At 40.3% G+C, this 27762-nt stretch overlaps 1 protein-coding gene across 1 annotated transcript in view; it reads left to right on the top strand.

Annotated features, from left to right (window-relative positions):
• The window catches only part of ctc1 (CTS telomere maintenance complex component 1), a 68373-nt gene that overhangs the window by 36871 nt on the left and 3740 nt on the right, over positions 1-27762 (top strand). Inside the window, exons 13-22 of the mRNA XM_070859118.1 lie at positions 6298-6979; positions 13478-13567; positions 13842-13985; positions 14486-14580; positions 15223-15332; positions 15878-16043; positions 18901-18978; positions 20573-20750; positions 21457-21521; positions 24719-24884. Of these exons, the coding sequence (XP_070715219.1) occupies positions 6298-6979; positions 13478-13567; positions 13842-13985; positions 14486-14580; positions 15223-15332; positions 15878-16043; positions 18901-18978; positions 20573-20750; positions 21457-21521; positions 24719-24884 (1774 nt within the window). The remainder of the gene's footprint in view (positions 1-6297; positions 6980-13477; positions 13568-13841; positions 13986-14485; positions 14581-15222; positions 15333-15877; positions 16044-18900; positions 18979-20572; positions 20751-21456; positions 21522-24718; positions 24885-27762) is intronic.

Genomic DNA, 27762 nt, shown 5'->3' with positions numbered 1-27762 from the left:
ATTCAATAAGATCATGGCTGATCATTCCCTCAGTACCTCTTTCCTGCTTTCTCTCCATACCCCTTGATCCCTTTAGCCGTAAGGGCCATTACACTCAATTCCTTCAACTAAATCATTAATGTATATTGTAAAAGCTGGGGTCCCAGCACTGAGCCCTACGGCACCCCACTAGTCACTGCCTGCCATTCTGAAAAGGACCCGTTTATCCCGACTCTCCTTCTTGTTTGCCAACCAGTTCTCTATTCCCAACTAATTCTTCAGAGGCTATGTCGCTTTAGTAGGGAGATTGGGCCATTGAGATCTCCATCCAGTTGGCGAGAGGGAAATATGGACTTGGGGACTATAGAAACATAGAAACATAGAAAATAGGTGCAGGAGTAGGCCATTCGGCCCTTCTAGCCTGCACCGCCATTCAATGAGTTCATGGCTGAACATGCAACTTCAGTACCCCATTCCTGCTTTCTCACCATACCCCTTGATTCCCTAGTAGTAAGGACTTCATCTAACTCCTTTTTGAATATATTTAGTGAATTGGTCTCAACAACTATGGACCATGATGCTAGAAAATGGGGTCTCAATGAGGATGAAGTAAGGCAGTGTCCGCTGAGGGGGAACCTAATGTGGAAAGTGCAGATCATTGGAGGAAGTCAGCAGCATAAATGGGGCTGCAAAAGAAGATCTGAGGTAACAGGACCAAATGCAACAGGCAGAAAAGATGCAGATCATGCCCATGTGTGATGTGGCAGGAGGCTCATACAAGATAATGGCAACAAATTATTCGGAGCCAGCAACATACATGGTGTAAGCGGGAGGGGAATGTCAAAGGAGCTAAACTTTCCTGGAACAATCGCCAGGAAATGCAACCAGCAGCTTCATTCCCTTGCACACCACTTCCCACCCATAAACAAATAGAAACAGTGTAAAGAGAAACGAACAAATAAGATGAACAGAGATGGTGAGAAACAGCAACATGAACATGACAGACATGGGTAAGAAAGAGACCATATCCTTGACTTATCCTGAGTGACTTCACGGAAGATCGGCGTTGAAGATATTAAAAAATCTTGTGTCTGGTGCACACTTCCTGTACACATTACCCTTCCTGTGTCATGATTTTTGAGTAATGCTTTGAAAAAATAAATACTTTCATTTATATAACGCCTTTCACGACCACTGGATGTCTCAAAGCACTTTACAACTGATGAAGTACTTTTGGAGTGTAGTCACTGTTATAATGTGGGAAACACGGCAGCCAATTTGCGCACAGCAACTCCCTCAAACAGCAAATTGATAATGCCCAGATAATTTGTTTTTGTTATGTTGATTTGAGGGATAAATATTGGCCAGGACACCGGGGATAACTCCCCTACTCTTCTTCGAAATGGTGGCATGGGACCTTTTACGTCCACCAAAGAGGGCAGACGGGGCGTCGGTTTAACATCTCATCTGAAAGACGGCATATCTGACAGTGCAGCATTCCCTCAGCCCTGCACTGGAGTCTCAGCCAGATTTATGTGCTCAAGTGCCTGGAGTGGGATGTATGTCGGCATTTATCATGGAGGTGAAAAGCCCTTGTCAACTTATAGATGTCAAGCTGTAATTGCAGGTATCCTGAGACGAGGTGGTGTTGCGGAGCCTCCGCTGCCTTTCTCCCACAATCCTCAGCCTCTACTGTCATTCAAACTCAGGACACCAAAAACTTTTTTTTAAATCCTTGTGACCACTCATTGCTCTATCTGGATTTTGACCTTGTAACTGCTCTGTCTCTGCTTTCTTCTGAAGCTCCTCCTGTTTCTGGCCTCTGCCCCACATCATTACAACTGCTGACTCCCTCCCTGCCCCTGCGCCATTTCTGCTGCCCTTGCCTCTCCCTTGCCTGCTACATTTAAAATGCCGGGCCTTCTTCCCTTATCCTTGCAAACATTCCGTTACTAAAACCTATTTGCTATGTATTTGAAAACTAGAGCATCTTTCCTGCCATCTTCCTCTGTATCCTCGGCTTTTTAAAAAAAAAAGTAAGAAATAAAATTAACTGGAGTTAAATGTTGATAGAGTTTAAACATTCACTTAATAATCACAGCCACTAATTTATAGGAACGGGCTTGCAATTAATACAGTGCCTTTTGTGACCCCAGGACATTGCAAAAGCTATGTACAGCCAAATAAGAACTTTTGAAGTGTAATCACTGTTGTAATGAAGGGGAACATGGCAGCCAATTTGTGCACAGTAAGCTCTCACAAACAGCAATTAAATGATGGCCAGATAATCTGTATTTTAAGTGATGTTGGGTGAGGATTAAATATTGGCCACGATACAGGAGAATCTCTTCGAAGTAATATCATAGGACCTTAAACCAGTAATATACAGTAAATGTGCATAAAGCCATATAATTTAAATGAGGAAATATCACAATACTGTTACAAATATTGGGTCTGCGTTAGATATTCTCTTATTCAGCATTCAATCCTATAAAGGGACATCGTGTCCCCTACATCAAGGGTATACTTTTACTGCCCAATCATCATCATCAATACATTCATGTAAAGTAGAGTAGCCCAGGGGCTGTAACGATAAGACCCCTTGTGTGTGTATTGGATATTATGATCTTGCGTGTACATTTCTCTTGGCTTTCGGAAAGCGGACTGATAAACACTTGAATGAGGCAAGGCCAGTTACAAACCATATTTTGCACTAAATACATGAACAGGATATAGTTTCACAGTGAGTTTTATTTATTTCCTAATGCTGGTTTTAACATTAAAAATAATAAATTATGCAAACTTTCACATTACAAGTCACTATCTCTAACTGGCATTAGTCTTTTCTATTGTCGGCTGCATGCATTTGTCTCAATCTAGTGTTCCTCTGAGCCTTCCTCTGACTAGAGAGAGAAAGAGAACGCAATACTTTTCTGTTTCTCAGTTTTTCCAGAGAGCGTGAGGAGGCTGAAAGCTTAATCTCTGCCCTTCACCCAGCTTTCTGTGTTGTGGATTGGTTTGAGGAACTGCCAAACAAAACTACCACCTGAAATGAGGAACCCTCCCCCCTTTTGTGTAGGAACTGTGGCAATACATTAATACAAAAGCAAAATACTGCAGATGCTGGAACCTGAAATAATAACAGAAAATGCTGGAAATCTCAGCGGATCAGGCAGCATGTGTGGAGAGAAAAACAGAGTTAACGTTTGAGGTCGATGACCCTTTGTCAGAACTGGCGAATGTTCGAGAAGAACAGATTCTTAAACCCTAGGCCTTCTGCTGAAGTGTTTAGTAAATTAAACCAATCCAACATGATGGGTGCGAACCTCACTGAAATCTGTTGTATGATATTGTGCTCGCAATTCTGTTATCTACTTTGCCTGGTACCCAGGATAAATTTAATTGCATAGCAACATAATATAAACTAAGCACAAAATTCCTTCTAGGTGAAAATCTCAATGTGCCAAAGTTGAGTCAAACTCTGAATAATTTGACTTATTCAGTGTAAATTACTGGCCCTGATGTGATATAATACATGCTATATTGCATAAAACGGGCTGTTCTCCAATAGACCATAAACGAGCTCTCCCCTTTCTTCCCTCCCTTCCCCCCCCCCCCGCCTCCTCCGGTGCTTCACTACCTGGTATCCTGCAAAGTGTGACCACTTCCTGTCATTTCTTCCCCACCCACCCCAGTTATCAGTGGGCCTTGGGGGCCCACCATACTCACAGTGCTGACACATCTTGGGGTGACTGCCCCCCACAACTGCTAAATTCCAGGAATTCGCTTGTATATCAAACCTCTCATTCAAAAAATATCAATCAGTTATGGATTGAAATGTTCCGTGTAAATTCCCTGATGGCGCAGGAAATTGGCTCATCCAGGACTGGATGTCAGACGAGCAGTTTGACTACACTGGGTCAAATGAGGTGGTGAGGTAGAGTTGTGTGTTGGCTGCATGCATGTGGAACCAGATGTGCTGACAGATCATGTCACTGAGGGGCAGTATGTAGTTGAGAAATAGTGTGCCAAGAATCGATCCTTGGGAGACTCCAGAAGTAACAGTGCGAAGGTGGGAAGAGAAGCCATTGCAGGAGATTCTCTGGCTACAATTGGATAGTCAGAGTAGAACCAATTGAAGGCAGTCCCATTCAGCTGGACAACAGAGGAGAGATATTGGAAGAGGATGGTGTGGTCAACCATGTCAAAGGCTGCAAATAGGTAATGATAGATGAGGAGGATGGTGCACCACAGTCACACATAGGATGTCATTTGTGACTTTGATTAGGGCTGTTTCAGTGCTGTGGCAGGGGCAAAAACCTGATTGGAGAGGGAATAACATGTGACGCTCACTGTCAAAGCTAGTGTATGAAGAGGTGGCCTTTGGGAAGAAAGCCAGCACCAATGGAACTATACTCCAGGAAGAAGTCGCTGCTTTCATGAGAGAAGGAGGGCTACCTCACCTCTTCCTATTCGTGTGATGGTGGAAGTGTTGTACTGTTCAATTTTTTTTTAAAGCACAAAGTCTAACCTTTATCTACACTGCTTGTCTCCAGCAGTTGCTGCTAATGTGATTTAGCTGCATTGTTGGCCCTCAAAGTCTCTCTTGGCTAGATGCTACAGCATAAAGAGGAAAAGAAAAACTACAAATGCTGGAAGAAGAAGGAACTTGTATTTCTATAGCCTCTTTCGCGACCTCGAGAAATCCCAAAGCGTTATACAGTGGATGAAGTACTTTTGAAGTGTCGTCATTGTTGTAATGTAGTGTACTGCGGCAGCGAATTTGCACACAGCAAGCTCCCACAAACAACAATGTGATAATGACCAGCTCATCTGTTTTAGCGAAAATGCTGGAAATACACAGTTCGTTAACCACCATCTGAAAGAAAAAGGCAGACATGTTGGTGCGACCCTTTGTCAGCTGCATTGGCTGATTTCACCTGTGGTGGGGTGTACCAATTGGCCTCAACATGTCTAGGCTGAGAATTGGGGTCAGCCAGGGCTGTCCTCCTGAGTGGTTGATCAGTTATCTCGAAGTGCACGTGGTGATCTCCAATGAGTACAAGATCAGACTCGACGTTGATGTTTACCGTGATTGAATAGCCTACTCTCTGTCAAATAGATCAGCAACATTCACCATTCTCTTCCACGAACAATGATCATTTAAGCAAGTGCCTGGAAAATTGCTGGCACCCACATAATTCTGTAGCATACCATAGAGAGAGCTACACTTTGCGGAGAGGAAGCGGAACAATTAGGAGGTAAAAAGTAACTACTGTTTAGAGAAATCTATTTACCTTGTCTGTCTGCTTGATTATTTCGAGAAAATTGATTATTTACAGGTTTGTGTGAATGCTCGAGTAGGTTTTTTAAGACCTGATTTAAAAAAAAATGATTTCTTCAGCAGTTAAGGCAGTCAGCTGGAACGAGTTTTGGACTCTGTGTCGAATAGTTGAGTGATTAATGTATACCTGATCTAGTTATATAATTACACATTACCCTGTGTACTGCCATTGTGTACAAGTCCTGGTGAAAACATACTAGTCACAGTGGTTATATATTTAACACGGTTAATATGGGTATTTGTAGTTTTCTTATAATGCAGAGTGAAATTAAGACCGGATTCTAGTCAGAATAAGCAGTGCACTTGACGTGAAGCTGTTTCCCCCGCTCTTCCAACAAAAACATGGCAAAACGAACATGTATAGGGTTTTGTTTCCCTTTAAGACCGGCTCTGCAGTATTTTTCCATTCCAGCCTGTCGACGTGGCAGGGCTTGTTGTCTTCTGTCGGGCATGCTGGGAAAGGATTTGGGAAGGGATTCAGCAGTTGGCTGCGTTGCAGCTTTCGAGTTGAAAGCAATTGCTTCATTTGTTGTTAGAGGTGAACAGTGAGAGATTTTGTAATTCGGGCTAGAATCAGGCGGTATAATTTTTCAGTCAAAAATCTTGTATGCTACATAAAGGCTGCAGTATGGAGAAACGTCCGAATGTCCTTCCTGGATTAGTTTGCTTTTCAACGAGGGCAAATGTAGTGGCTATTATCTGCAATGCACGTCATTTATCAGCCCTTGGGGATTTGCTGGGCAATGTGATTGGTCCGAGCTGGAAGCGTAGAGGGCGGGGCAGCTCACTGCAGCAGATGTTTTTGTGGTTACTGAGAACTCTCGGTTTTCAGCTACAGCTTCGCTTTGTTGTTGCTGCTGCTCCATTTTAATCTGAGCTGTGTGAGCTCACTGCATGGCAAATAACGTGCGCGCGCGCACACACTGAGTACACTTAATTGGTAATTGTATGTTTTGATTTGCTTGTTTTAACAGGATCTATGTACAGTTTTGTGTGGGTGACCTACAAGTGCTCAAAAGACGTGCGACTTCAACAAGCCCAGCGCCCCTGTTCATCCCTGCACTGCCGACCACCTTGCCGAGCAGTGCAAGCTCTGCCGTTCGCAGCAGCTGCAGTCAGGCATGCAAAAGCGATGAGGTCAACAGCATCACATCCAATCAGCGCCAAGCTGGCCCTTCCCTTCCCAAAATGCCTCGGCTGGAGGAAGTTGTGCTGCAAGAAGGCCATGTTGGTGAAAGTAGAAGAACTGTCGGTTCACACCCATTATGGACCGACAGAGAAGCAGCGGGCTCCCAGAGCGAGAAACAACAGCTGAAAGGCGCAGGTATATCCACCGGACATTCGACAGCATGCAGAGGCAAGAGAAAAGAGAAGACTCACAGTGTAGGCTGCGTTACTCAGTTAATACTCGTAACTCACAAAGATGCCTTGATGCTGAGGAACTGTCAATATGGCAGAAACGAAGGCTGTGAGCATACTAATGGCTCGGGAGAGGCTTTCGCCAAGAGAGCTAAAACACGGCTGGCACTGGCTTTCCAAGCTTCTGCATTCAAGATAGCAAGTCCCAGACAGTGGGAAGATGAAGGAAAAATCGAGGGATTGCCAGAGCTGGAAGCAAACCCCTCTCTTTGTTCTGAACACAACAACTATACACAAGTAAGTACTGTTTTAATTGAACTTTGTCCTTGAAAACTAGTGCTGTGATGCAGTACAATTAGAGCTCCCTAATTATAGCAGCTATGCCTGTTACATACTGCACTGTATTCTAATCCCTCAAAAATGGAAGTGAATTTGACACAAACTTCTGGTGGTAGATTGCAATCCTTATTTGGATAAATTTCCTAAATCAAAAATAAACTGCAACATTAACCCTTCAGCTACTTTTTCCCCAAAAAAGCTCATTTAATTTTTAGGTCTTCCAGAACTGCTCAATGTAAAATTGTGGGCAAAGGTCAAGTCTACGAAAAATGAATGATCTTGATCAAACGACTAATGGGTACATTATACTGCACAAGGTTAATAATAGAGAAATGCTTGTATTTTTATATAAGCAATGACCTTCAGAGTATTAGTTTACAAGGTTATAGTTGTGAACAAGTGTTGGCTCGGTTGGATCGATTTAAGTTGCTTACTGATACAAGTAAATCTGAAGTGATCCATGACTTATCAAAAGCTTTCTTTGTTTGGGTGTTGGCTTTGTTAACTCTTTGTGCTGAGAAGGTCACGTGATTAATTCAACCCTTTATGGATTTTGCTGCAATAATTTTGCATTAAGCTGGTATTTTTTTTGGTGGGGCGTCATTTTTTTCAGTCATCTTAACTGCCCTATATAATTTGTGGTTGGCTTTTTTGTTACTGAAAATTAATTTCATTTTTCATTCCTTGATCCTTCAAATTTTCAGCTTTGACTTGTAAAGTTTCTATAAAACTGAAGCTGCTGCCCTGAGGTACAGTTTAAAAAAAAATGTTTGAAAATCATCTTTAGCTACTATCCTGAGAAGTTACACATTTCAGCTGCATTGTCCACTGTTAATCTTTTTTTGCCAAAACACTCCAGTTTAAGTCTGAGAAATTGGTTTACAACTAAGTCTGATGTGCAAGAGCTATGGCAGTAAAGTGGAAACAGAATTTTACAGAAAACTTCATTGGCATAGAGAACATTATTTTTAGAGTTCTTGGTGTTTTTCAAATTTGGATTGACGACTTCATTTCTGAATAAATGTAAATACTGAGAATAAGAGTAAATGTGCAACTGTTAGCCGAATGTGTGAATATTTATCGATCGCTTCAAGAATTCACTTCAGAATCTCTCTTAAAGGCTGTAAGGTATGCCTAGTCAAATATATACTAATACGACCTGGACACACACGCCTTTCTTGCGTTCCTTTTACTTTTTTGAAAGAGTTGCACAGTTCCAGTTTATTGTAGTGATCTCTTTTACCTTTACAGGTAAGTTTATGCTCACCAGATTAACACTAATTTTGCGGGTCACAGTGGGCTGATTAATTTTCTAAGTCTAAAAGTTACCTTTTTCACTGTAAACTTACAATGCTGTGAGGAAAATATGAGTAATGTGAAACACCAAAATTAGTCATTGTGCAACAGTAAAGGTGCAGTTTTTTCTTTTTTGAAATGAATTGATATTTTGAAACATTAAAAATACATTTTATACTGATTTTGGTTCAAAAATAACATTTTGTAAAATTCCATGGGTGAATAACTCAAGAGCTGCAGCTGTGCAAAACATTTTTTCTTTTGCAGTATTTTGTGAACTGACCAAAATTAAAATCTTCTACATGTTTTTATCTTAATGCATCGAATTCAATTTTTTCTTAATGCATTGAATTAAATTTTGTTAATATTCATGGTTGTCATTTTAAGTATCAACAAACCCTTAACTAAACATGTTTATTTCTGCCAGATTTTTAAAATTAATTTCCGTGAAATTACCACCATTTTGTTTTTAAAAAAAATCAAAGCTCCAGCAGAAAATGCAAATTACAATTAATCTTTAATGACTTATACATATTTTTGTGATCCAATTTCTCAATTTAAAAAAAAAAATCGTAATTGAGTTTTATCTGTTGGTAAATGTTGAAATGAGTACATGGATTTTCCTGGTTGAATTTAAAAGATCCGAGTGTATAGATCAGGATTACTGTATCAATAATGTAGTGAAAAATATGTGTTTGATCTTTTTGACGTCTTTGGGGGAATTACTTTCATGTGGTTCGTATGACATTTCCCGCCACTTTATGGGTGCCCGGAAGTAGGCACAGCTTCACCTAGTCTTTACAGTGAAGACGACGAGCTTTGAGGAAGCGCCATTTTAGTGCAAATTCATGCCTCCACTTGCATCGGTGGAGGGATGGGGGAAAGCTACAGTAGCATAGAATAGTCATATTTACGTGTATATTTGTGCTAGAAGCTGCTTTTGTTAAGCTTCTGGTAACAACTGCAGTCTGTCGAACGTGTGCCTTCATTGTTCGTTTGGTGGGTCCCCCAGTAAAAGGGTGCAAAATTAACTCTTGCATTCTCGGGGAAATCAAAGATGGAAAAACAGTGCTGATTATTTTGCCTTTCCGTCGGTAAGGAAATAGTGCTTCCAGTAAGGCTTGAATTGTGTACACATTTTCCCAGCAAACACCCATTATTGTTTAAAATGCAGCTTTTGAAAGTTAAATAATCTTGAACCAACAGCTTATTTTAATGGCAAAATGATGTGGCTTTCTTTTTGTTTGAAATGTACCACTTAATGCAGTCATGAGTTTAATACATATGAGGAAGGTGGCTGTGATTCAACCCCTGACATTAGTGGAGCAGTCAGAGTGAGGAGTGACCAACAGAAATTTGCCACAGCTTTTGCACATAATCATTTTATTAAAGTATCTTAATGCTTAAGGTTTGCAGTTGTTTTGGAAATTTACTTATCACTTTTATTGGGCATGCCAATGATCCCATGTTAAATTCAAAATATGCAAATATTTTGAATAAGCAGGGAAAAGAACCTGCAAATTTGGTGCACTGGAAGGCAAGTTTAGAGTTTATTTCTTTTGCTTAGCCTCTTGCATCAATCTGAGATAATTACGGACTCATGGTGGTTCTGAATGCAGTTCCTATTCAGCATGTTTTATACCCCTTTCTTTAACATTCCTGAACAAGAAATACATTGAAATCTTCATGAAATCCCTGACTTGTTGATGGAGGTAGATTTGCTGATGTTGTTTGTGTTGTATTTTTTATAATGCTAGTCACTCGACAATTTATCCTTGAAGTTCAAGGCTCTGTTTTCTTTCTGTGAGGAGGGAGAAGAGGCAGACAGCTGACTGTCATTTCCACCATGAGGATGTACACAAAAGATGCAAGACTCTTAACACAGCACATTTTTTGTTGCATATTGTCTCTAGAAAACAATGGAAAAAGATGACTTCCAAACAATATTATCTGGCTGCAAAGGCATTCAATTTAGCATAGCTTTTCACATTTTATATAGCAACAGTAACGTGAAAACTACATTTAGAAATGGCCTAACAGAGTTTAGCATTTTTGTAAATACTTTTCAAATGGTGCATTTTTTAAGCTAATGTGAACTTTCCAACTGACCCCCAGTCTAAATTGTAATCCTGGAAAAATATATCTATGTTGCATTGTAGGACAAAATGTTGTGATGCACTAATGTACTGTTAAAGTTGTCCTTCAAGACGGACTTGAACTGAAAATGTGACTTAATTTTGAAAGTATAATGAGCTACTTTTTATCTATTACTAAAATGAATATACATGCAATATTAGCAAAATATCAGGAGTTAAAATATTCATGCAGTAATAGATGGGCCATTTATACAGTCAGGGTTCCAACAAATAAAAAAAATCACCGACTTAAAATGGCTGACAATGTGTCTCTTGGCCAGTGTTACACTGAGCTACGTGGTTAACACAAAATATTTCTTACGATAAGTAGAATGAGTATCTTTCACAAACGGTGCATGTGTGGGAACATATTTGTTATGTAACTACAATTGTCTTTTGAACAATTTCTTGTAGTTGGTAGCCAAAACGAAATTCCTGATTGGTGAAATAGTCAAAGCCATCTCATCTGAAGACATTTGAAGCTAAACAACTACAGGTATACGGTATTAGCAAAGCCGCCAAACAACACCAAATTGTGGTTGTTGAATACCTTGGCATCTGTTAATGTTTATAAGGCGAGACCCATTGTTTGTGTAATTTTAACAAAACAGAATCTGATCTTAATTTCTCACCAACATATATGTCTCCAGTACAGGGTGTTTTATGGCCGACTACATAATCTAATTTAATATTCCAAAAAAAGATTTACCATACCTAGGTATTTGGTAACCAACAATAAATAATGTTGTACCAAGTTTTATTTGTGGGTTTACAGGTTCTGTAGGTAGGGTAAAACTGATATTTGGCAAATCAACAAGGATTGAGAATTCACTCGAGGAATTTGAATAATTTCCAAAATTCTTGCGTGGAAACGTTGATTAATGAATTGCATATCCCTCCCCCAGGTATAAGTTTGTATTTTTATCGTCGCAGTGTCTTTTTTCCATCAGTATGTTTTCTCATTGGCTTAACTTCCATTACCTCTGCCAGTTTTTAAACCTCCTTCAGCACCATTTTAATGGGGCTGTTAAATTGCACCAACATTTTTTAATACAAATTTAAGGGAAATTAGTGTCACTAATGCAAACGGTACAACCAATGGTTGACTTGCATATGGCGGAGAGGTGGTGAGGGAGCCTAAATTTTTCTTTAACATACTGAACCTGCAGTATGGTTTTACTATTTTGGTTATACATACTCTGAAGTTACATGTAATATATTTGAAATGTTGCAACATTCCATTGCTGTATACAGGACTGGCATTTACATACCAGTAGAAATATTTCATCCCATTGGGCAAATAGTGGCTGATATTTGGCTGCTAACTATTTATTTTGTTAGAAAGAGTCACTAGTTTTGTTCCCACACTTCCCCCACCCCCAAACAAATTAGCCTAAGTCCATTGATGGCCAAAATGCAGTTCTGTATAATTAAATTTGATTACTACTAAAGTAATGTCAGACAGGTAGTTAATTGTTTGTGAAGTGCATTTGCTTAAAAACTGACTGCTTTTCCAAGAAAGGACGCACAAACTGAAGTGTGAAGAGTAATGGGCTACTTGTTTCAATGGATACCATAGTGTAGTCGATCGATGAACTGAAGTAGGAAGGTTATTTAAATTGTTTATTGCCGAGTAGGGTTTATGGAAAGAAATCTTGCCACATACATGGAATCCTTCAGATGTTGTGATCTGCACAGCTAAGGGCTATTTAAGGCTGATGTCCCTGGTTTAGGTATATATTGTGTGGAGACCTTTTGTTTCTGAAAAATGCTAATAGTTTAATTTTAGGGAGTTGGATGATGCAGTGATCAAAGTTAACTTTTGCTTTGCCTGTGTAACTGAAATGTGCTGTACGTTCCAAGCTGATTTTCTTTGTTGTCTTGCCTGGGAATCAACAAAACTAATCCCAGCTGAAACTTGAGTGCTTTACTGAATGAGAGTGTGTAATGACTACCTCATTAAAAGGTGCATCTTTGTTAATTGTCCATGATGAGAGTTCTTAATTCTTGGGTTAAATTTTTTTTCAAGAATTTGGTTCAAACAAATTGGATAAAATTGGCTGCAAGCAAACTGCTTTTTTGGAACATAAAATGTTTGTGATCAGAAAACTTTGGTTTAAATCAGCAAAATAATTTTGGATGGTACAAATATACTTAAATGCTGAGTGACTGTCTTCACAAAGTTTAATTCTGAAAGGAGTTGACATCAGTAGCTACATCCTCGGTACTTCCTCTCTTGTACAACTTAGTTAAGCCATCTGTACTGATTCAGGCATTTGAAGGTGCGCTGCATGTTGATGCTGCCCATCAGCATATATAGAAGATACTTTTTGCATCAAACTAGGACAGCTGCTGTGTATGCCGTGCCAGAACTCATGTGCCAATGTTGATGCCAAGTTTAATTCACAATTTGTAATTCACCTTTTTGAGGTTCAGGAATGGGGTTAACACTAACATTCAAATATTTACCATACTGGGATAATGAGCATTCCCCCAGGTGGCACTTTCTTTTGTCAATTTTCTCCCCTTCTCCTGTTCTGAAGGTGCTTAACACGTGATTGCATATGCAGGTAATAAGGACAGCTATAAATAATGAAGGATCTTTGTTAAACAGAACAATGCAGTGTCTTTTATACTCTTACCAGCAGTCTAGTGAGCAGTCACTACAGCTCAATCACCACTACATTTAGACATGAATAGTTTCAGTATTATATGTTCAAATTTCCTCGTGTTAATCTTTGTTTCTTCCCATTGTTTTCTGTTTCTCTGGGATCTCTTGCCATTGATACATTTTCTCCTTATTGCTTGCATTGTGTAATGTGGAAAAACAACATTTTCAAAAGGCTGCTCCTGAAACTGTAGTTCTTGATATTAATTTTAAATTTAATGAAGTAATTTTGATTTTCTTTAACTAGATAATATAGAACTCTGGAGTAATTGGCTCAATATCTTCCGATATATTTATACCCTTTAGGGATAAGTGAGCGGGTTACATGTAGCAATTTTTCTCATGATGTTGTTCTAGGTGCAATTGGATTTCATGGGTAAAGCTGTGCAGTGGTACCATCTGATAAACCAGGGGGGAGTGTACCGACTGATTGGATCCAAACAGCTGGTAAGAGAACCAAAAGCTGCTTTTGTTAGAAATGTTTGAGCCTGGGAAGCAAATAATTTCAATTGTGGCAAAATTTAAAAGTCAGCATATTGTAGTTTTTGTTGGTTGCAAAGAATGGAAAGAAATTACATGCATTCTGATTGCATTCTGATTCTATTTTGTAGAAGTAAATGGTTTAGAGAAGCTGTTCTGCTATTAGTCAAAAAAAGCTGAAAATATTTCTTGCTTCACTTAGTCATTTGGAATATTTACAAACTTTCCCTTCTTTATCCAGGACACATCTGTTTTTGAACGACACTCTTCTCCCTCCGTTCCACAAAAGACTTTACAGAGTTTGAATTATCCACTCTGCCTTGTTGTTCAACCTGACTGGAAGTTGCAGTATATTTCCACTCTATCCAGTTTACGCCAGTCCCAGGTAGGCCAGTACTTTGGAATTCAATAATAACTTGTATTTATATCGTGCCTTTATCATAGAGAAAATCAGGTTTCCATTGTAACATTAATCGTGTCATTCAAAGATTTCAATAACTTGCTTAAAATGATTTCTGAAGCATTAGTAAGTGGGAGTTATGTAACGTGAAGGGTGTAGTTAAGTGTAATATATAATGGTAATTGTGCATTGTTACAGCACTGTGGATTCTATCTTGATAGTTTGAGGATCCCAATTAATGTTTCTGGCTATAACAGATAACACAGACAAATGGGACAAGATTGCTTTGGCATTGGGGAAATAAAAGAGCCACTATATTTCAGTTTATAATTATTCTGATGGGGATAAGATAGGTTCCATGATTGTCATTGATTTTGTAAATTGCATTATGTTTATTGATGTTGGATCATGATTTCTTTTAATGTTTATGTCTTTAAGCTATAATTCTGCTTCAGTTTTTCTTACTGATATTGTTTTGATTTCAGCTTTTAGAAAATCGGATAAACCTGCCCGCTTACTTTGAAAAATTGACTTCAGAAATACCTCATCCAAGCTCTATTCAAGAAGTACTTTCTGGCAGGTAAGCACAAAGATGCACTCATACATTATTGAGAATTATCTTTTGCTGCACCCAACTTTTTGTCTGTTTGTCCCTCCTCTCCTGATGGTGGTGACTCATGTTGGGGTACGGTTCTACAAGTTACCAGTACCCAGATAGCCATTCTTCATGCGTAAGCTCAGTCAGTGAGTATAAATGAGCTTATTAGCCTGTGGACCATTCCAACTCTGTCCCCGAGCCCGATCCCGTCCTTGCACCATATGCACTTCTAGTAGGATCACTGGGCAGCAAATGGAGTGGAAATCCCTGCCAATATTTTTTTTAAACTTCCCACATAAACATAAGCCAATCCTATTGGCTCTGCTACTGTCCTTACTACTGTTCAAGATTGCTATAATGTGTTTATGAATTGGGCATTAGTTGTATTCAAAGCGAAGAAGATGCTCTGTAGTAATGTGGTTCATTTGTATGTATATTGATTTTTCATAAATTTATGAACTTAATTTTTCAGTTTGAATTTTATCCATTTGAACTTCCTTTAATTAAAAAAATCTGCATAAATTGTTACTAAATCTGGAGAGGCAAATTTAGCTCTTGACTGTTTTAGAAACACCATTGTAATGGCCTAACTTGGAGTCTTCCAATGTTTGGATTGTCTGACAGTTTCTCAGCATCGCTAGTCTCCTTCACTGGAATCATATTGGAAAGGATGTGCTATGAACCCATTAGAAGAACCAACTTTGCAGCTCCGCTAACTGATAAAAATACTCAAGGTAAGAATGCAGTAACATTCCAATCTGGACCAAAACACACACTTCCCCAAATCAGATTGTCCTGCAGTTGGTTGAAATGCCATGATATGCTGGAGCAATGTTGTGTGACAGTGGTGGAATGCAGATTTGTGTTTCTCTCTGGCTGAAATTGGGAATGAGATAATCAATGCTGAGCAGAAACTTTGTTCTTCATGAGAAAGGAAAATCAGAGGACTGTGAACACCAGACCAGGTATTAGAAACATAGAGAATAGGTGCAGGAGTAGGCCATTCGGCCCTTCGAGCCTGCACCGCCATTCAATGAGTTCATGGCTGAACATGCAACTTCAGTACCCCATTTGCATATGGAAGCACTGACTGAGGCTGAGGAATGGATTACCTGTTTGGTGGGGAATATGATTCTCAATTGTGCTGAGCAGATTGTAATGTTTTCCTGTTAATAGTAACAGTACTGAGTTAATGAGTATAAAAAGGAAATATCTCCACTTGACTCCTGAGTGACTTTGTTTTGCTGTGTTTAACATGTTGCATCGTGGTTGTTTATAGGTATTTCTGTTCCTGGTGACTGGGGTCTGAAGTTGACTGTTGGTGACATTCAGAATCCAGCCATAGCCCTGAATGTCTATGTAGATCTCGTGCAGTTATCTTACACCCTTGGGGTTTTGCCAGGAGCTGTGGTGATGTTTTATGATTTGGAGAGGACCATATCGAGGTTAGTATTCTATTAGCCTGACATCAGTAGTGGGGAAAATGTTGGAATCAATAATTAAGGATGAAATAGCAGCGCATTTGGAAAGCAGTGACAGGATCGGTCCAAGTCAGCATGGATTTATGAAAGGGAAATCATGCTTGACAAATCTTCTGGAATTTTTTGAGGATGTAACTAGTAGAGTGGACAAGGAACCAGTGGATGTGAAAAGGACTTTCAAAAGGCCTTTGACAAGGTCCCACACAAGAGATTGGTGTGCAAAATCAAAGCACATGGTATTGGGGTAATGTACTGGCGTGGATAGAGAATTGGTTGGCAGACAGGAAGCAGAGAGTCGGGATAAATGGGTCCTTTTCGGAATGGGAGGCAGTGACTAGTGGAGTGCTGCAGGGCTCAGTGCTGGGACCTCAGCTCTTTACAATATACATCAATGATTTGGATGAAGGAACTGAGTGTAATATCTCCAAGTTTGCAGATGACACTAAGCTGGGTGGCGATGTGAGCTGTGAGAAGGATGCTAAGAGGCTGCAGGGTGACTTGGACAGGTTAGATGAGTGGGCAAATGCATGGCAGATGCAGTATAATGTGGATAAATGTGAGGTTATCCACTTTGGTAGCAAAAACACGAAGGCAGAATATTATCTGAACGGCGACAGATTAGGAAAAGGGGAGGTGCAACGAGACCTGGGTGTCATGGTATATCAGTCATTGAAGGTTGCCATGCAGGTACAACAGGCGGTGAAGAAGGCAAATGGCATGTTGGCCTTCATAGCTTGGGGATTTGCGTATAGGAGCAGGGAGGTCTTACTGCAATTGTACAGGGCCTTGGTGAGGCCTCACCTAGAATATTGTGTTCAGTTTTGGTCTCCTAATCTGAGGAAGGACGTTCTTGCTATTGAGGGAGTGCAGCGAAGGTTCACCAGACTGATTCCCGGGATGGCAGGACTGACATATGAGGAGAGACTGGATCAACTGGGCCTTTATACACAAGTTTAGAAAGATCAGAGGGGATCTCATAGAAACGTATAAGATTCTGACGGGACGGGACAGGTTATATGCGGGAATAATGTTCCCGATGTTGGGGAAGTCCAGAACCAGGGGACACAGTCTTAGGATAAGGGGTAGGACATTTAGGACTGAGATGAGGAGAAACTTCTTCACTAAGTTGTTAACCTGTGGAATTCCCTGCCGCAGAGTGTTGTTGATGCCAGTTCATTGGATGTTTTCAAGAGGGAGTTGGATATGGCTCTTGCAGCTAAAGGGATCAAGGGGTATGGAGAGAAAGCGGGAAAGGGGTACTGAGGTGAAGGATCAGCCATGATCATATTGAATGGTGGTGCAGGCGCGAAGGGCCGAATGGCCTGCTCCTGCACCTATTTTCTATGTTTCTATATTTCTATTTAGAAATGCAAGAACAGGAGCAAGCCATTCAGCCCCTTGAGCCAGCTCTGCCATTACGTCATGTCATACGGTTAATCTGTACCTCAACTCCATTAGCTTCATGTCCCTTGATACTCTTACTGTACAAAAATCTGTCATTCATGAATATTTCAAGTACCCTAGCATTTACAGCATTTTGGGCAGCGAGTTCTAGATTTCCACTAACTTTTGCATGAAAAAGTGCTTCCTGAATTCACTTCTGAATGGCTTAGCTCTCATTTTACGATAAGGTCCCCTCATTCTTGATTTCCCCCACTAGACAAAATAGTTTCTCTAACTACCTTTTATTGAATCCTTTTTACATTTTAAAACCCCTTCGACCTTTTATACTCCAGGGAATACAAGGCAAATTTATGCAACCTGTCCTCTGAATTTAACTCTGTGCTCCGGTATCATTCGGCTGAATCTGTGTTGCACCCCCTCCAAGGCCAATATATCCTTCCTGAGGTGCGGTGCCCAAAACTGAATGCAGTACTCCAAGGCTCTGTACAACTGAAGCATAACTTCCATCTCTTTGTAGTTCAGCCCCCTTCAGATACGGCCAACATTCCATTAGGATTTTTGATTGCTTTTTGTATCTGTCTGCAAGCTTTAAATTGTGCGTGTACTTGGACCCCCAAATCTCTTAGCTCCCTACAGTTCCTCGGAAAATACTCCAATTCATCTTTCTCGGGTCCAAAGTGGATGACGTCACTCTTGCCCACATTAAACTTCCATCTGCTGTAGTTTTGCTCACTCACTTCATCATAGACAATCCCTCGAAGCGAGGATGACTTGCTTCCATGCCAAAAAGGAATGAGTTCACAGGTGTTTCAATGAAGTTCCAGATCCCGAACTAAATCTAGGAGGGTGGAAGATGCCGGTGTTTGGATTTTTTTTAACGTGTGGGGTCTCACTCACAGTCCAAATACATTTCATATAAGATTCTTACAGCCAGCATAGTGTTTAAATGTTCATTTCATCAGTCCTGGGTAGATTGAAACCCAGGTCCCAGAGGTGCTTGAATCACTGCGCCATCCAGTCCTTGGGGTCTTTGCAGGATTAGAGTGAAACCCGTGACTGAGAAAAGGGTGCAAAAAGCAAAATACTGCAGATCTGAAACAAAATGTTGGGAGCACTCAGCTGGTCAGGCAGCATCTGTAGGGAGAGGAAGGTAGGGTTAATGCTGAGGTCTACCGCCCTTCATTTCTCCATAGATGATTCCTAACCTGCTGAATGTTCCCAGCATCTCTTTTATTACTGAGAAATGGGTTCTTGTTTGATTTTATTGTTTTTGACACTGATGCAATCGTATTTTTAAAGGAGTGTTCTCCAATCCAATTGTAGAAACTGAAGTCACTTAATCTGTAGTTGGAATACATTTCAAATATGATTGTTTTTTAAATCCATTTCAATTGAATCTTTCCAAATTGTTTTTCAGGCACAAGAATGTGTACTGCAAATATGTGCCTTCCAGCAGTGTCTCTGTCCTTGCATTTCCTTCTCTGGAGACTGAAAGGTTGGTATTTTGATTCTCATTTAGTTCACCTTCTATGAAAGCTCAATAAACTAAAATGGTAGATCCTCTACATCCATAGCAGTACAGTGTATTCAACTGTTCATTTCTTTTAGATTGCCGAAGGTAACAAACTTGGTACAGCCTGTTCCTATTGGGGAAATTATTACAAGCCTTGGTAATTACTACTAAGTTTAAAAACATGAGATCTGTAGTGCAGATAATTTAGTGACATTTTCAGAAAAAGGTTCTTTTCCATATTTTGTGGTCTCTTTAACTTGGTGTACCTTAGGTAACATAATGGGTAACCATATCTTTTTGAATTGGACCCGTGTGGAAAAATCTAAGTTGACTTTCACAGATTTCGAAGAACTCAGCGACTTAAGCTTACGCAATTTCCCCCACACAACCACAGGCCTGTGCTTGTGTCTCACAGCCCAGCATGGACAAGCAAAGTGCTTTCACAGTCAAGTTTTGGCCTGCATCTGTCATTCTGAAAGTCTTGCTATGCACCATACCAAACACAAAAATTGGGAGCAGTGCAACTAGTTATCATTGCTACATACACTGTGTCCAGAGGGACAGAGTCATACCACTGGTGATGTCACAGAGAGCTACTGTCTATTTTACAAAGTTAAAATATCTAGCTACTACTGCCAACAACTGGCAATATGGCTCAAGAATCTTATTAACTTCTGTCAATGTGGTGGTTGTGAGGAAGAAAAGAGAGAAATAAATTAGGGGGGGAAAAAAGGAGAAGTTGTGCTATCTTTAAAAAAAAAACTAATTGAAGTACAGTTTAAAAAGCCATTTTAAATGTGCACTTGGCTTAAACTGAATTGAGTGCAAAGTCAGATTTAGAAATCCACGTCTTAACAGAGGAAAAAATGTGTGTGAAACTTCCTGTACGAACAGCAGGAAGGTCCCACCTCAATTGAGTTTCAATCGTCTCATTGTTCTGTGAAACTTCAACTATCATATTCTTGCTGCGATTAGCCTTGGCACCAAGGAGCGGATTAAAATGGAGACGAGTACAATTCGATGGGCTCAAGGCATTGCAATTCAATCCTGTGTAGACCTTGCTAAGATTGCTTAGATAAGTGGTGCTTTTGTGAATATAATTGGGAGGGTCCCTTCTGTACAGCATAACTAATCTGAGCTATAATGAAACCGTGGCTTTTGATTCATATTGGCACATAGAAGCTCTGTTATGTTTTTTGAGCACTAAGTTGTCCCTTCAGTGACTAAAATAAATTCTGATTTGGAAACTTCCATCATTCATCATCTAAATGCACTATTATAATTTATCAGTGATTCAAAAATAAGAAGGAAGTGCTGGAAATACATAGCAGGTTGGTCAGCATCTGTAACGACCCAAGACCATTTTGGATGTGCATCCTTTTATCTTCAGTTCTGATGAAGGATACACACCTGAACTATCAATTTTCCTTTCCCTTTTGCTTTGTACTTTTGACCTTTTTCTATTTCAGATATTCAGCATCTGCAGTTATTTATATTTGATGTCATTTAACTAGTTAAATTTGAAATTAATGGTTTTGGGTTTCATTGTCTCTTAAACTGTTGATTTTTTCTTCAGATCTCCTTCCAATTTATCAACAAATCCAGCCATTTCAGAGCTGTCCCTGCTCTGTCTTGGAAATTTAATCTCTGGGCAAGAGAATCACCTTCAAGGGATTGTTTGCTGCCACGTGGTTAATGTTCGGTGGCTGAAACTGCAGTGGGTGTGCAGTTGTTGCGACAGCATTTTTCAACAGGTATGTTTTAATTTTAAGTTTAGAAATGACAAGAACTGCATTTGACATATTTGGACTCAAGTAGCTATGTAGAACAGAAACTGCAGGAAGTACACAACTGGTCTGTCCACATCTGAGAGGAGAAATACAAGTTAACTGGCTTACAAAAGGTCTCCAGCTGTAATGTTAACTTGTCTTCTACCAGGAAGATTCCATTTCCTCTCTGGGCAGTGCATTCTGTGACCAGATTGCTGAGCCAGTGCTATTCAATTTTACATAGAATTCGAAGTTACAAAAAATCCGTCTCAAGTGTAACAAGATAACCAGAAAGTACAAATCTGTCACAAGGCTATTTAACTAGAATTCTCTGCAAATGATCTCACCAATGTGGGAAGAAATGTAATGTTACACACACATCCAACAACAGTACAGCATGTGGATCCAAACACTTCCATCAATAAGGATACAGAATGATGTTGGAAATCATAACAGACTGAGGCATCAAAATATAAAGTGAAATTAAGAGCTAGATTTTGCAGGAATTTGGATATTTAACCAAATCTTTCCTGTACTTATAGATGAACCAGAAAAATTGTGTATGCAGATGTATCAAATTTGATTGCAAAAAGATTAGTTGTATTATTTTTTTCAAAAGTCAAGTCTTGTAGAAATAATTGTAATAAATGTAATAAATTAATAAAAGTTATTGTTTGATTTTTATGGTTAGGGAAGGTGCACAAGAAGTTCTGGACCGTGTCTGTCTGCAGTTGGTGTATTTCGTGCTAATGCAAAGTAAGCATCAAGGATTAGGAACCTGACTTAAACAAAATGATCACCTCAAGAATCATTTTATGCTTCACTATGGCGATCAAGTTGCCAAAGCATTGTTTGTGCAAGTCAGCGAAGATCAGCATTGTTTTTTCAAAAGCTGGAATGTGTCTTGTCCAGGCATACCATTTTCTTTTCCTGTTTTCTACAGGTTCTTGCACACAATCTGTTTCAAAATATTGTGAAATAACCACAGCCAGAGGATTAGTTCAAAATGTTTCTTGTTACTCCCTCCTCTCCCCCCCCAGTGATATATGGCTATTAGCTAATTGCACATGGCTCCAGATCCATTCACTTGATGAGGTTTAGACAGAACATGTGCAAGTTGGAATGCACCTTACCACAAAATGGTGGTCACATTCATGTCACTGGCACATTTAGGTTTGGGAAAACTGGCTGCTTCATGGTATAAGCATTTCTCTATCAATGATGCTTTTGTGTTGCCCTCCCCTATCCCCCCTTTCAAACTTTCACTACCCACCATATGGATCATCTTTTCCCACATGATCTTCGCTCAATTGGGAGCCATCTGGACTTCCTATGATTGGACAGTGAAACATTAGCAGCAGCAGTCCTTTGCTTGAGGTGTATTTGCATTATAGCATGTGAACAATATTCTTTCCTCTTGCCTGAGACAGGTGACTTCTGCAGTCTGACAGCTTCCGTCTTTTTGTCAGGAACTGACACAGCTGGAAGTATGTTGTCCCACAAACTCTTCCTTCCCAGCATTCTTACTGGGTTGAAATGAAAATTTATTGCCTCACATGCTCTCTTGTTATTTGAGCACCTTGAAATTATGGTACTCCTTAGCTCTCCCATCTTCCCTTCCTCTGACAACCTTCAGGATTTTAAAGCTCAAGTTTGGCAACAGTGAATTACTACTTTGATTTACCTTATCTTTTTTCCTCTTCTCGACTTGTTGGTGCCTTTCACAATGGAATTGGGCAATCACCTCAGTTTCTTAATAACAATTTTGAAACACCACCTTTGATCTTGGACCTGAATCTGTCTCCATTTGGTTTGGGATGCAGCTTGTAAATACAAAGTCACTTGCTGTGGGTATTAGCAGATGTAGCTTAATTGGAAAAATAAACATAAAAATTATCAGTGGGCAAAAGTGCATAAACCAATTTGCTCCTAGCCAATACATTGCATGAAGAGAAAAACCAAACACTGCGGATGGTGGGAATCTGAGATAAAAACGGAAAATGCTGGAAATACTCAGCAGGTCAGGCTGCATCTGTGGAGAGAGAAACAGAATTAATGTTTCAGGTTGATGACCTTTCATCAGAACATGAAGGGGCATGAATAGGCTTTTTTTTTTAAGCTCAAACATCTACCCTTGTCACGAACAAGCTGTTGAAATGGAAACTGTGCAGCAATCCTGTTCTTCAACAGTTAATATTTAAACACACTTTTCTTCAGTCCTTCAAACCATTTTACATTTACTGGTGACATTTGCAGAAATGCCACATTTTGTAACATACAAACTAAATTAACACGTACAACGTGGTGCTATGCAATTTGTGCTCCCAAGAAGGGATGCGGTGCAGGTTGGTGTAAAATTGCCATTACAGTTAAGTTTGAGCTGACCCCTGGCAAACTGCAGCTTGTGCTGTAAGGTGCACGTTTATTTTGCATTTAGAATCTTGCAACACTTCAATGACAGGAAATACATTTCTTAAAGCAGTTTGCTGTGGTTTTTGTGGTAGATTTTAGTGCACTCTGATCATTTGTCTCAACATGCAGGTATCCGTTCCAAACAGTCTACTGTGGGGGGAACAAAAATAGTACTGATTAATGGCCTGGTATAGAGATCAAGTGGAACTTAGGATAAAGCTTCTTATGTTTTTTTTAATCAGAAGTTTAGCTTGCATTTCTGCTCCAGTTCTGACCTTGCAACACTGCAACTTCTCCCTAATCTCCACTGCAGCATTCACCAAACTTAACTCTTCTATGGGACCCACCTCCTACTCTTTCCATTTTTAAAACTGCTATAATCACCCAACTTCCTTCAAAATCTTCTGTTGATCTCTGTCCTCTAGCTGTTGCCCATCTCCAACCTCCCTTTCCAAGTTCTGGAATGTTGTCATCGCATCCCAACTGTGTGTTTACCTTTTTGTCTACTTTCTGTTCAGTTCCTCTGAAGCTAGTTTCTGCCCCACCCACAGGACTGAGACGGCACTGGTCAGTCACCAAGGACATTCTGTGTGACTGTGACCATGTGTGTTATCCCTTTTTGGACCAACTGCAGTTTTTGACAGCCACACTCTAAACTCCATTCACTGCTCTCTGTGGGCATGTACTGATCTCTCATGGTTCAATTTCTCCCTGTCCCAATGCTTACTGGTACATTTCCTGCAATAGCTCATCCTCCCATATCCACGCAGTGAATTCTAGTGTGCCTCAAGGTTCCAGTCTTGCTGCTCAACGATGTTATCTGGACACATAGGTTCAGCTTTGATGTGCATGCTGACAAAACCCATCTTTTCTACTCTACAACCAATCTTGAGGTGTTGTACTGCCTGTCTGATATCAAGTTGTGGATGATCGAGATCTTTAAATCTCAATATTGGTAAGATTGAAGCCATCCTATTTGGCCTCGCACGCAAACTCTGTGCTCAAACCCCTGATCCTGACCCCTGTCTAGAATCTTATTGAAGCTCAACCTGAAAGTGCACAAACCTGATTTTCTTCAATGTGAACTGAGTTTTAAATCACACAAACATCTTCACCGTAACTCCTTACTTCGGTCTCTGAACCATCACCTCCCCTCCCCTATTTAATTGATATTTCTGCTTTAATAGTTTCCCTACCTGTGTTGCAAACTTGAAGCTGTAGGTTTAAAAAATAAATTTTAAAAGTTTGGAGATAACCGATTAAAACATGATTTTCAGCAGTTCCTGTTGCAGATCATGTACTAACAGAATCATGAGATTGAAGGCTGAATTATTTCATTTGCAAAAAACCCTAATAACCCACATGACCTCCATGCTTGGATGCGGGGGCCTACCTTTATAGAATAAACTGCTTAACTTTTTCCATTCCATGAACCCAGTGTTATTTCTGGGTGCACAGATTTGCACCAGGAAACGGGCATTAGTGAGTGGTCTGTGATGAGCCAGTGACCTAGGTTAATACTGGGAACTGTTTTGTTGCAGTATTATTGTGGAGGATGGAACTGCAGAGGCACAAGTGTACTGTAAAGACACACAGGTGGCAGACCTGCTGGCCCTCAGCTCGACCGAGTGGGAAGGACTGCAACAACACGTTAGCCCACGGGGGAAGGTGTACTTTCAGTACCAGGGTCGCACTGGACATGAACTGGTGAGTGAATGCCTTTCTCTCTCATTAGGATCCTTTATCCAGGAAAAGCTTTCAAAACTTTTATTTTCAGAGCGATCTTGTCTTTAATTCCCTTGGGCACAGAATTTCTCTCTACTTTTTCACTCTACATTCACAGGAATGACACTAAGTCACAGTAAGAATTTTTATTGATATAGCACCTTTTCTCAAATCCTCATAAATGTAAGTGCTGATGTTATAATCAGGTAATGTGGTAGCCATTTTGTGCACAGTAATGTGCCACAGACAAAAATAAGATGGATGACCAGTTAATCTATTTTTGGTAGTTTGAGAGAGAAATATTGGCCAGGACACAGGAATTTCCTGCTCCTCTTCAAAAGATAGTATTCTAAGCTGGCCTCCCAATTGGTGCTGCCATTTTTGGTTCATTTTGTAATTCATGGCAGACTTAGATGTATTGAAATATAACATCCTCATCTAGCTTAAAATTTCCATTACCACCTCTTGCTATTAAATATATTCAGTGGAGCATCTCCTGTTTTCTGAAAGAAGCTAAGGCACTGGGAGCTCTCTTCCTGTAGTCTGAAAAACATGATTTCATGCTAAAGTTCCTTGGAATCAACAATTACTTTTTTAAAAAAAAACTGTCTTAAAATAATCTCATCCAGTTTATGACCAATCACGACGAGTAAGGTGTCTGATTAAAATACATCCAAATTCACTTCACTACTCTAATCGGGTTTATTTTTTTGTAATGAATGCATCAACCATTTTGCATGGTTAACTGTACAGACAAATCTTGTCCATTCGCACGAGAGCAGGCCTACATCAGGAAAAGCTGAATTGTGCTGAAATGTATGTTTTCATAGATACGGGATCACTCGGGAAAAGGTGTTTCAAGCTTGTTGCCCCAACATTTTTGCTTCAAAATGTATTTTTTCAGTTTGGAGAATACGTTTAATCAGATTAATTTTACTGGTAGAATTTAATGCCAAGTAGAAAGCTAATAGTATTACCAAAAGCCTGCTTTTGCTGGTACATGGACTATTTTTCACTAGCTTGTTCCAGGTATCAACCAGAAAGACACTGGCAACTGTCCTTGCCCCCTAGGACATAATGGTGTGGCTAGGAGCTCATTTGATGCTGAAAGATAATTGGGAAGTTTTACCACATTAAAGATGCTATATAAATGCAAGTTGTTGAAGCAATTTATTTTAACTTCACACGGGCTAAACCATGCGATATAGTGGAGCACCAAGAATACGCTCTCTCCTGTTTTGTCATTTTGAAGCAATTGAGTATTTATCTTGGATATTAATTGTCCTTTTGAAATTTGATCGTGTTCACCCTATCCCTGAAAAAGCTTATCGTCCTACTCTTTAAGCTACTGTCCCATTGCCCTTAAATAACATCTTTGTAAATTCATGGAAGCTAATATTAACTCTTAAAACATCAGTAATCTTGAATGTCCTAGCCTAATATGTGTGGGTTTCAGCATGGTCATTCCAACAATTTTGTTACTTTTGTGCACTTTCTGAACTTTGTACTAGGACACGTTGATGAATCATCCATCATTTCTCTAAACCGAATATGGCACTGTAGTTTTAAACCAGTTACAATTGTGTGGTTTTTATGTCAAATCACACTCTACTGCAGTTGATTGCTCATCTTCCACATCTTTTCCTCTTCCATCAACCTCTCTCTCACTCTGCTCATTCGTCATATTGATGACTTGCTCCTCATAGCATCCACCCTATCCAGTTTTTGCAAATGATTCCGCTCTGCATTAATTGAATTCCTTCAGATTGCATGCCCTCAATGCACCCATTCTCCAGTCCCCTCAAATGACGTGGTTGACGGCACTATATCTTCATCGCATCTATGACCTGCAGTGGGACCATGAAAATCTTTTCTTCCGAGGCATAGTGCTTTGTCTCTTGCAGGACAACCAACTGCTACCCTCTCCTGCCTTTGGCTCTACCCTTACTCTTAGTTCCACTTTACCAACATTCCTGTCCTTTCTCCTTTGATTTCAAATGGAACTTTCACCTCTTCCATCGCTAAAGCTACCTTAAAGATTCTGCTTTTGTGTCAGATGCTGTTTCTCAGCAACTCATAACTTAGCGTACCTAACAACAGTGACTGTATTTCAAGAGCTAAATTCACTTCAGGATGCCCTGAGGACATAAGGTGGTATACAAATGCAAGTTCTTTTTCATTCAATTAAGTTTCTAATACTGTTCCGATATCTGGGTTAGCTTCTCTAACAACTCTTTGGGCGCTCCTGAACCGGATACAAAGAATGTCATCTCCAGCTCTCTTTCTTTCCCCCCCCATCTCTCTCTTTTCCCCCCCCCATCTCTCTCTTTCCCCCCCCATCTCTCTCTTTTCCCCCCCCATCTCTCTCTTTTCCCCCCCATCTCTCTCTTTTCCCCCCCCATCTCTCTCTCTTTTCCCCCCCCCATCTCTCTCTCTTTTCCCCCCCCCATCTCTCTCTCTTTTCCCCCCCCCATCTCTCTCTCTTTTCCCCCCCCCATCTCTCTCTCTTTTCCCCCCCCATCTCTCTCTCTTTCCCCCCCCCATCTCTCTCTCTTCCCCCCCATCTCTCTCTCTTCCCCCCCATCTCTCTCCTCCCCCCCATCTCTCTCTTCCCCCCCATCTCTCTCTTCCCCCCCTCTCTCTTCCCCCCCCTCTCTCTTCCCCCCCCCCTCTCCCCCCTCCTCTCTCTTCCCCCCCCCCCCCTCTCTCTTCCCCCCCCTCTCTCTTCCCCCCCCCTCTCTCTTCCCTCCCTCTCTCTTCCCTCCCTCTCTCTTCCCCCCCCCTCTCCCTTCCCCCCCCCTCCCTCCCTCCCCCCTCTTTCCCCCCCCCTCTCTTCCCCCCCCCCCTCTCTTCCCCCCCC

Source organism: Pristiophorus japonicus, chromosome 17, assembly GCF_044704955.1.
Source record: "Pristiophorus japonicus isolate sPriJap1 chromosome 17, sPriJap1.hap1, whole genome shotgun sequence".
Lineage (NCBI taxonomy): Eukaryota > Metazoa > Chordata > Chondrichthyes > Pristiophoridae > Pristiophorus > Pristiophorus japonicus.
The sequence above is the reverse complement of the archived record's forward strand: the minus strand, read 5'-3'. Positions and strand labels throughout refer to the sequence as shown.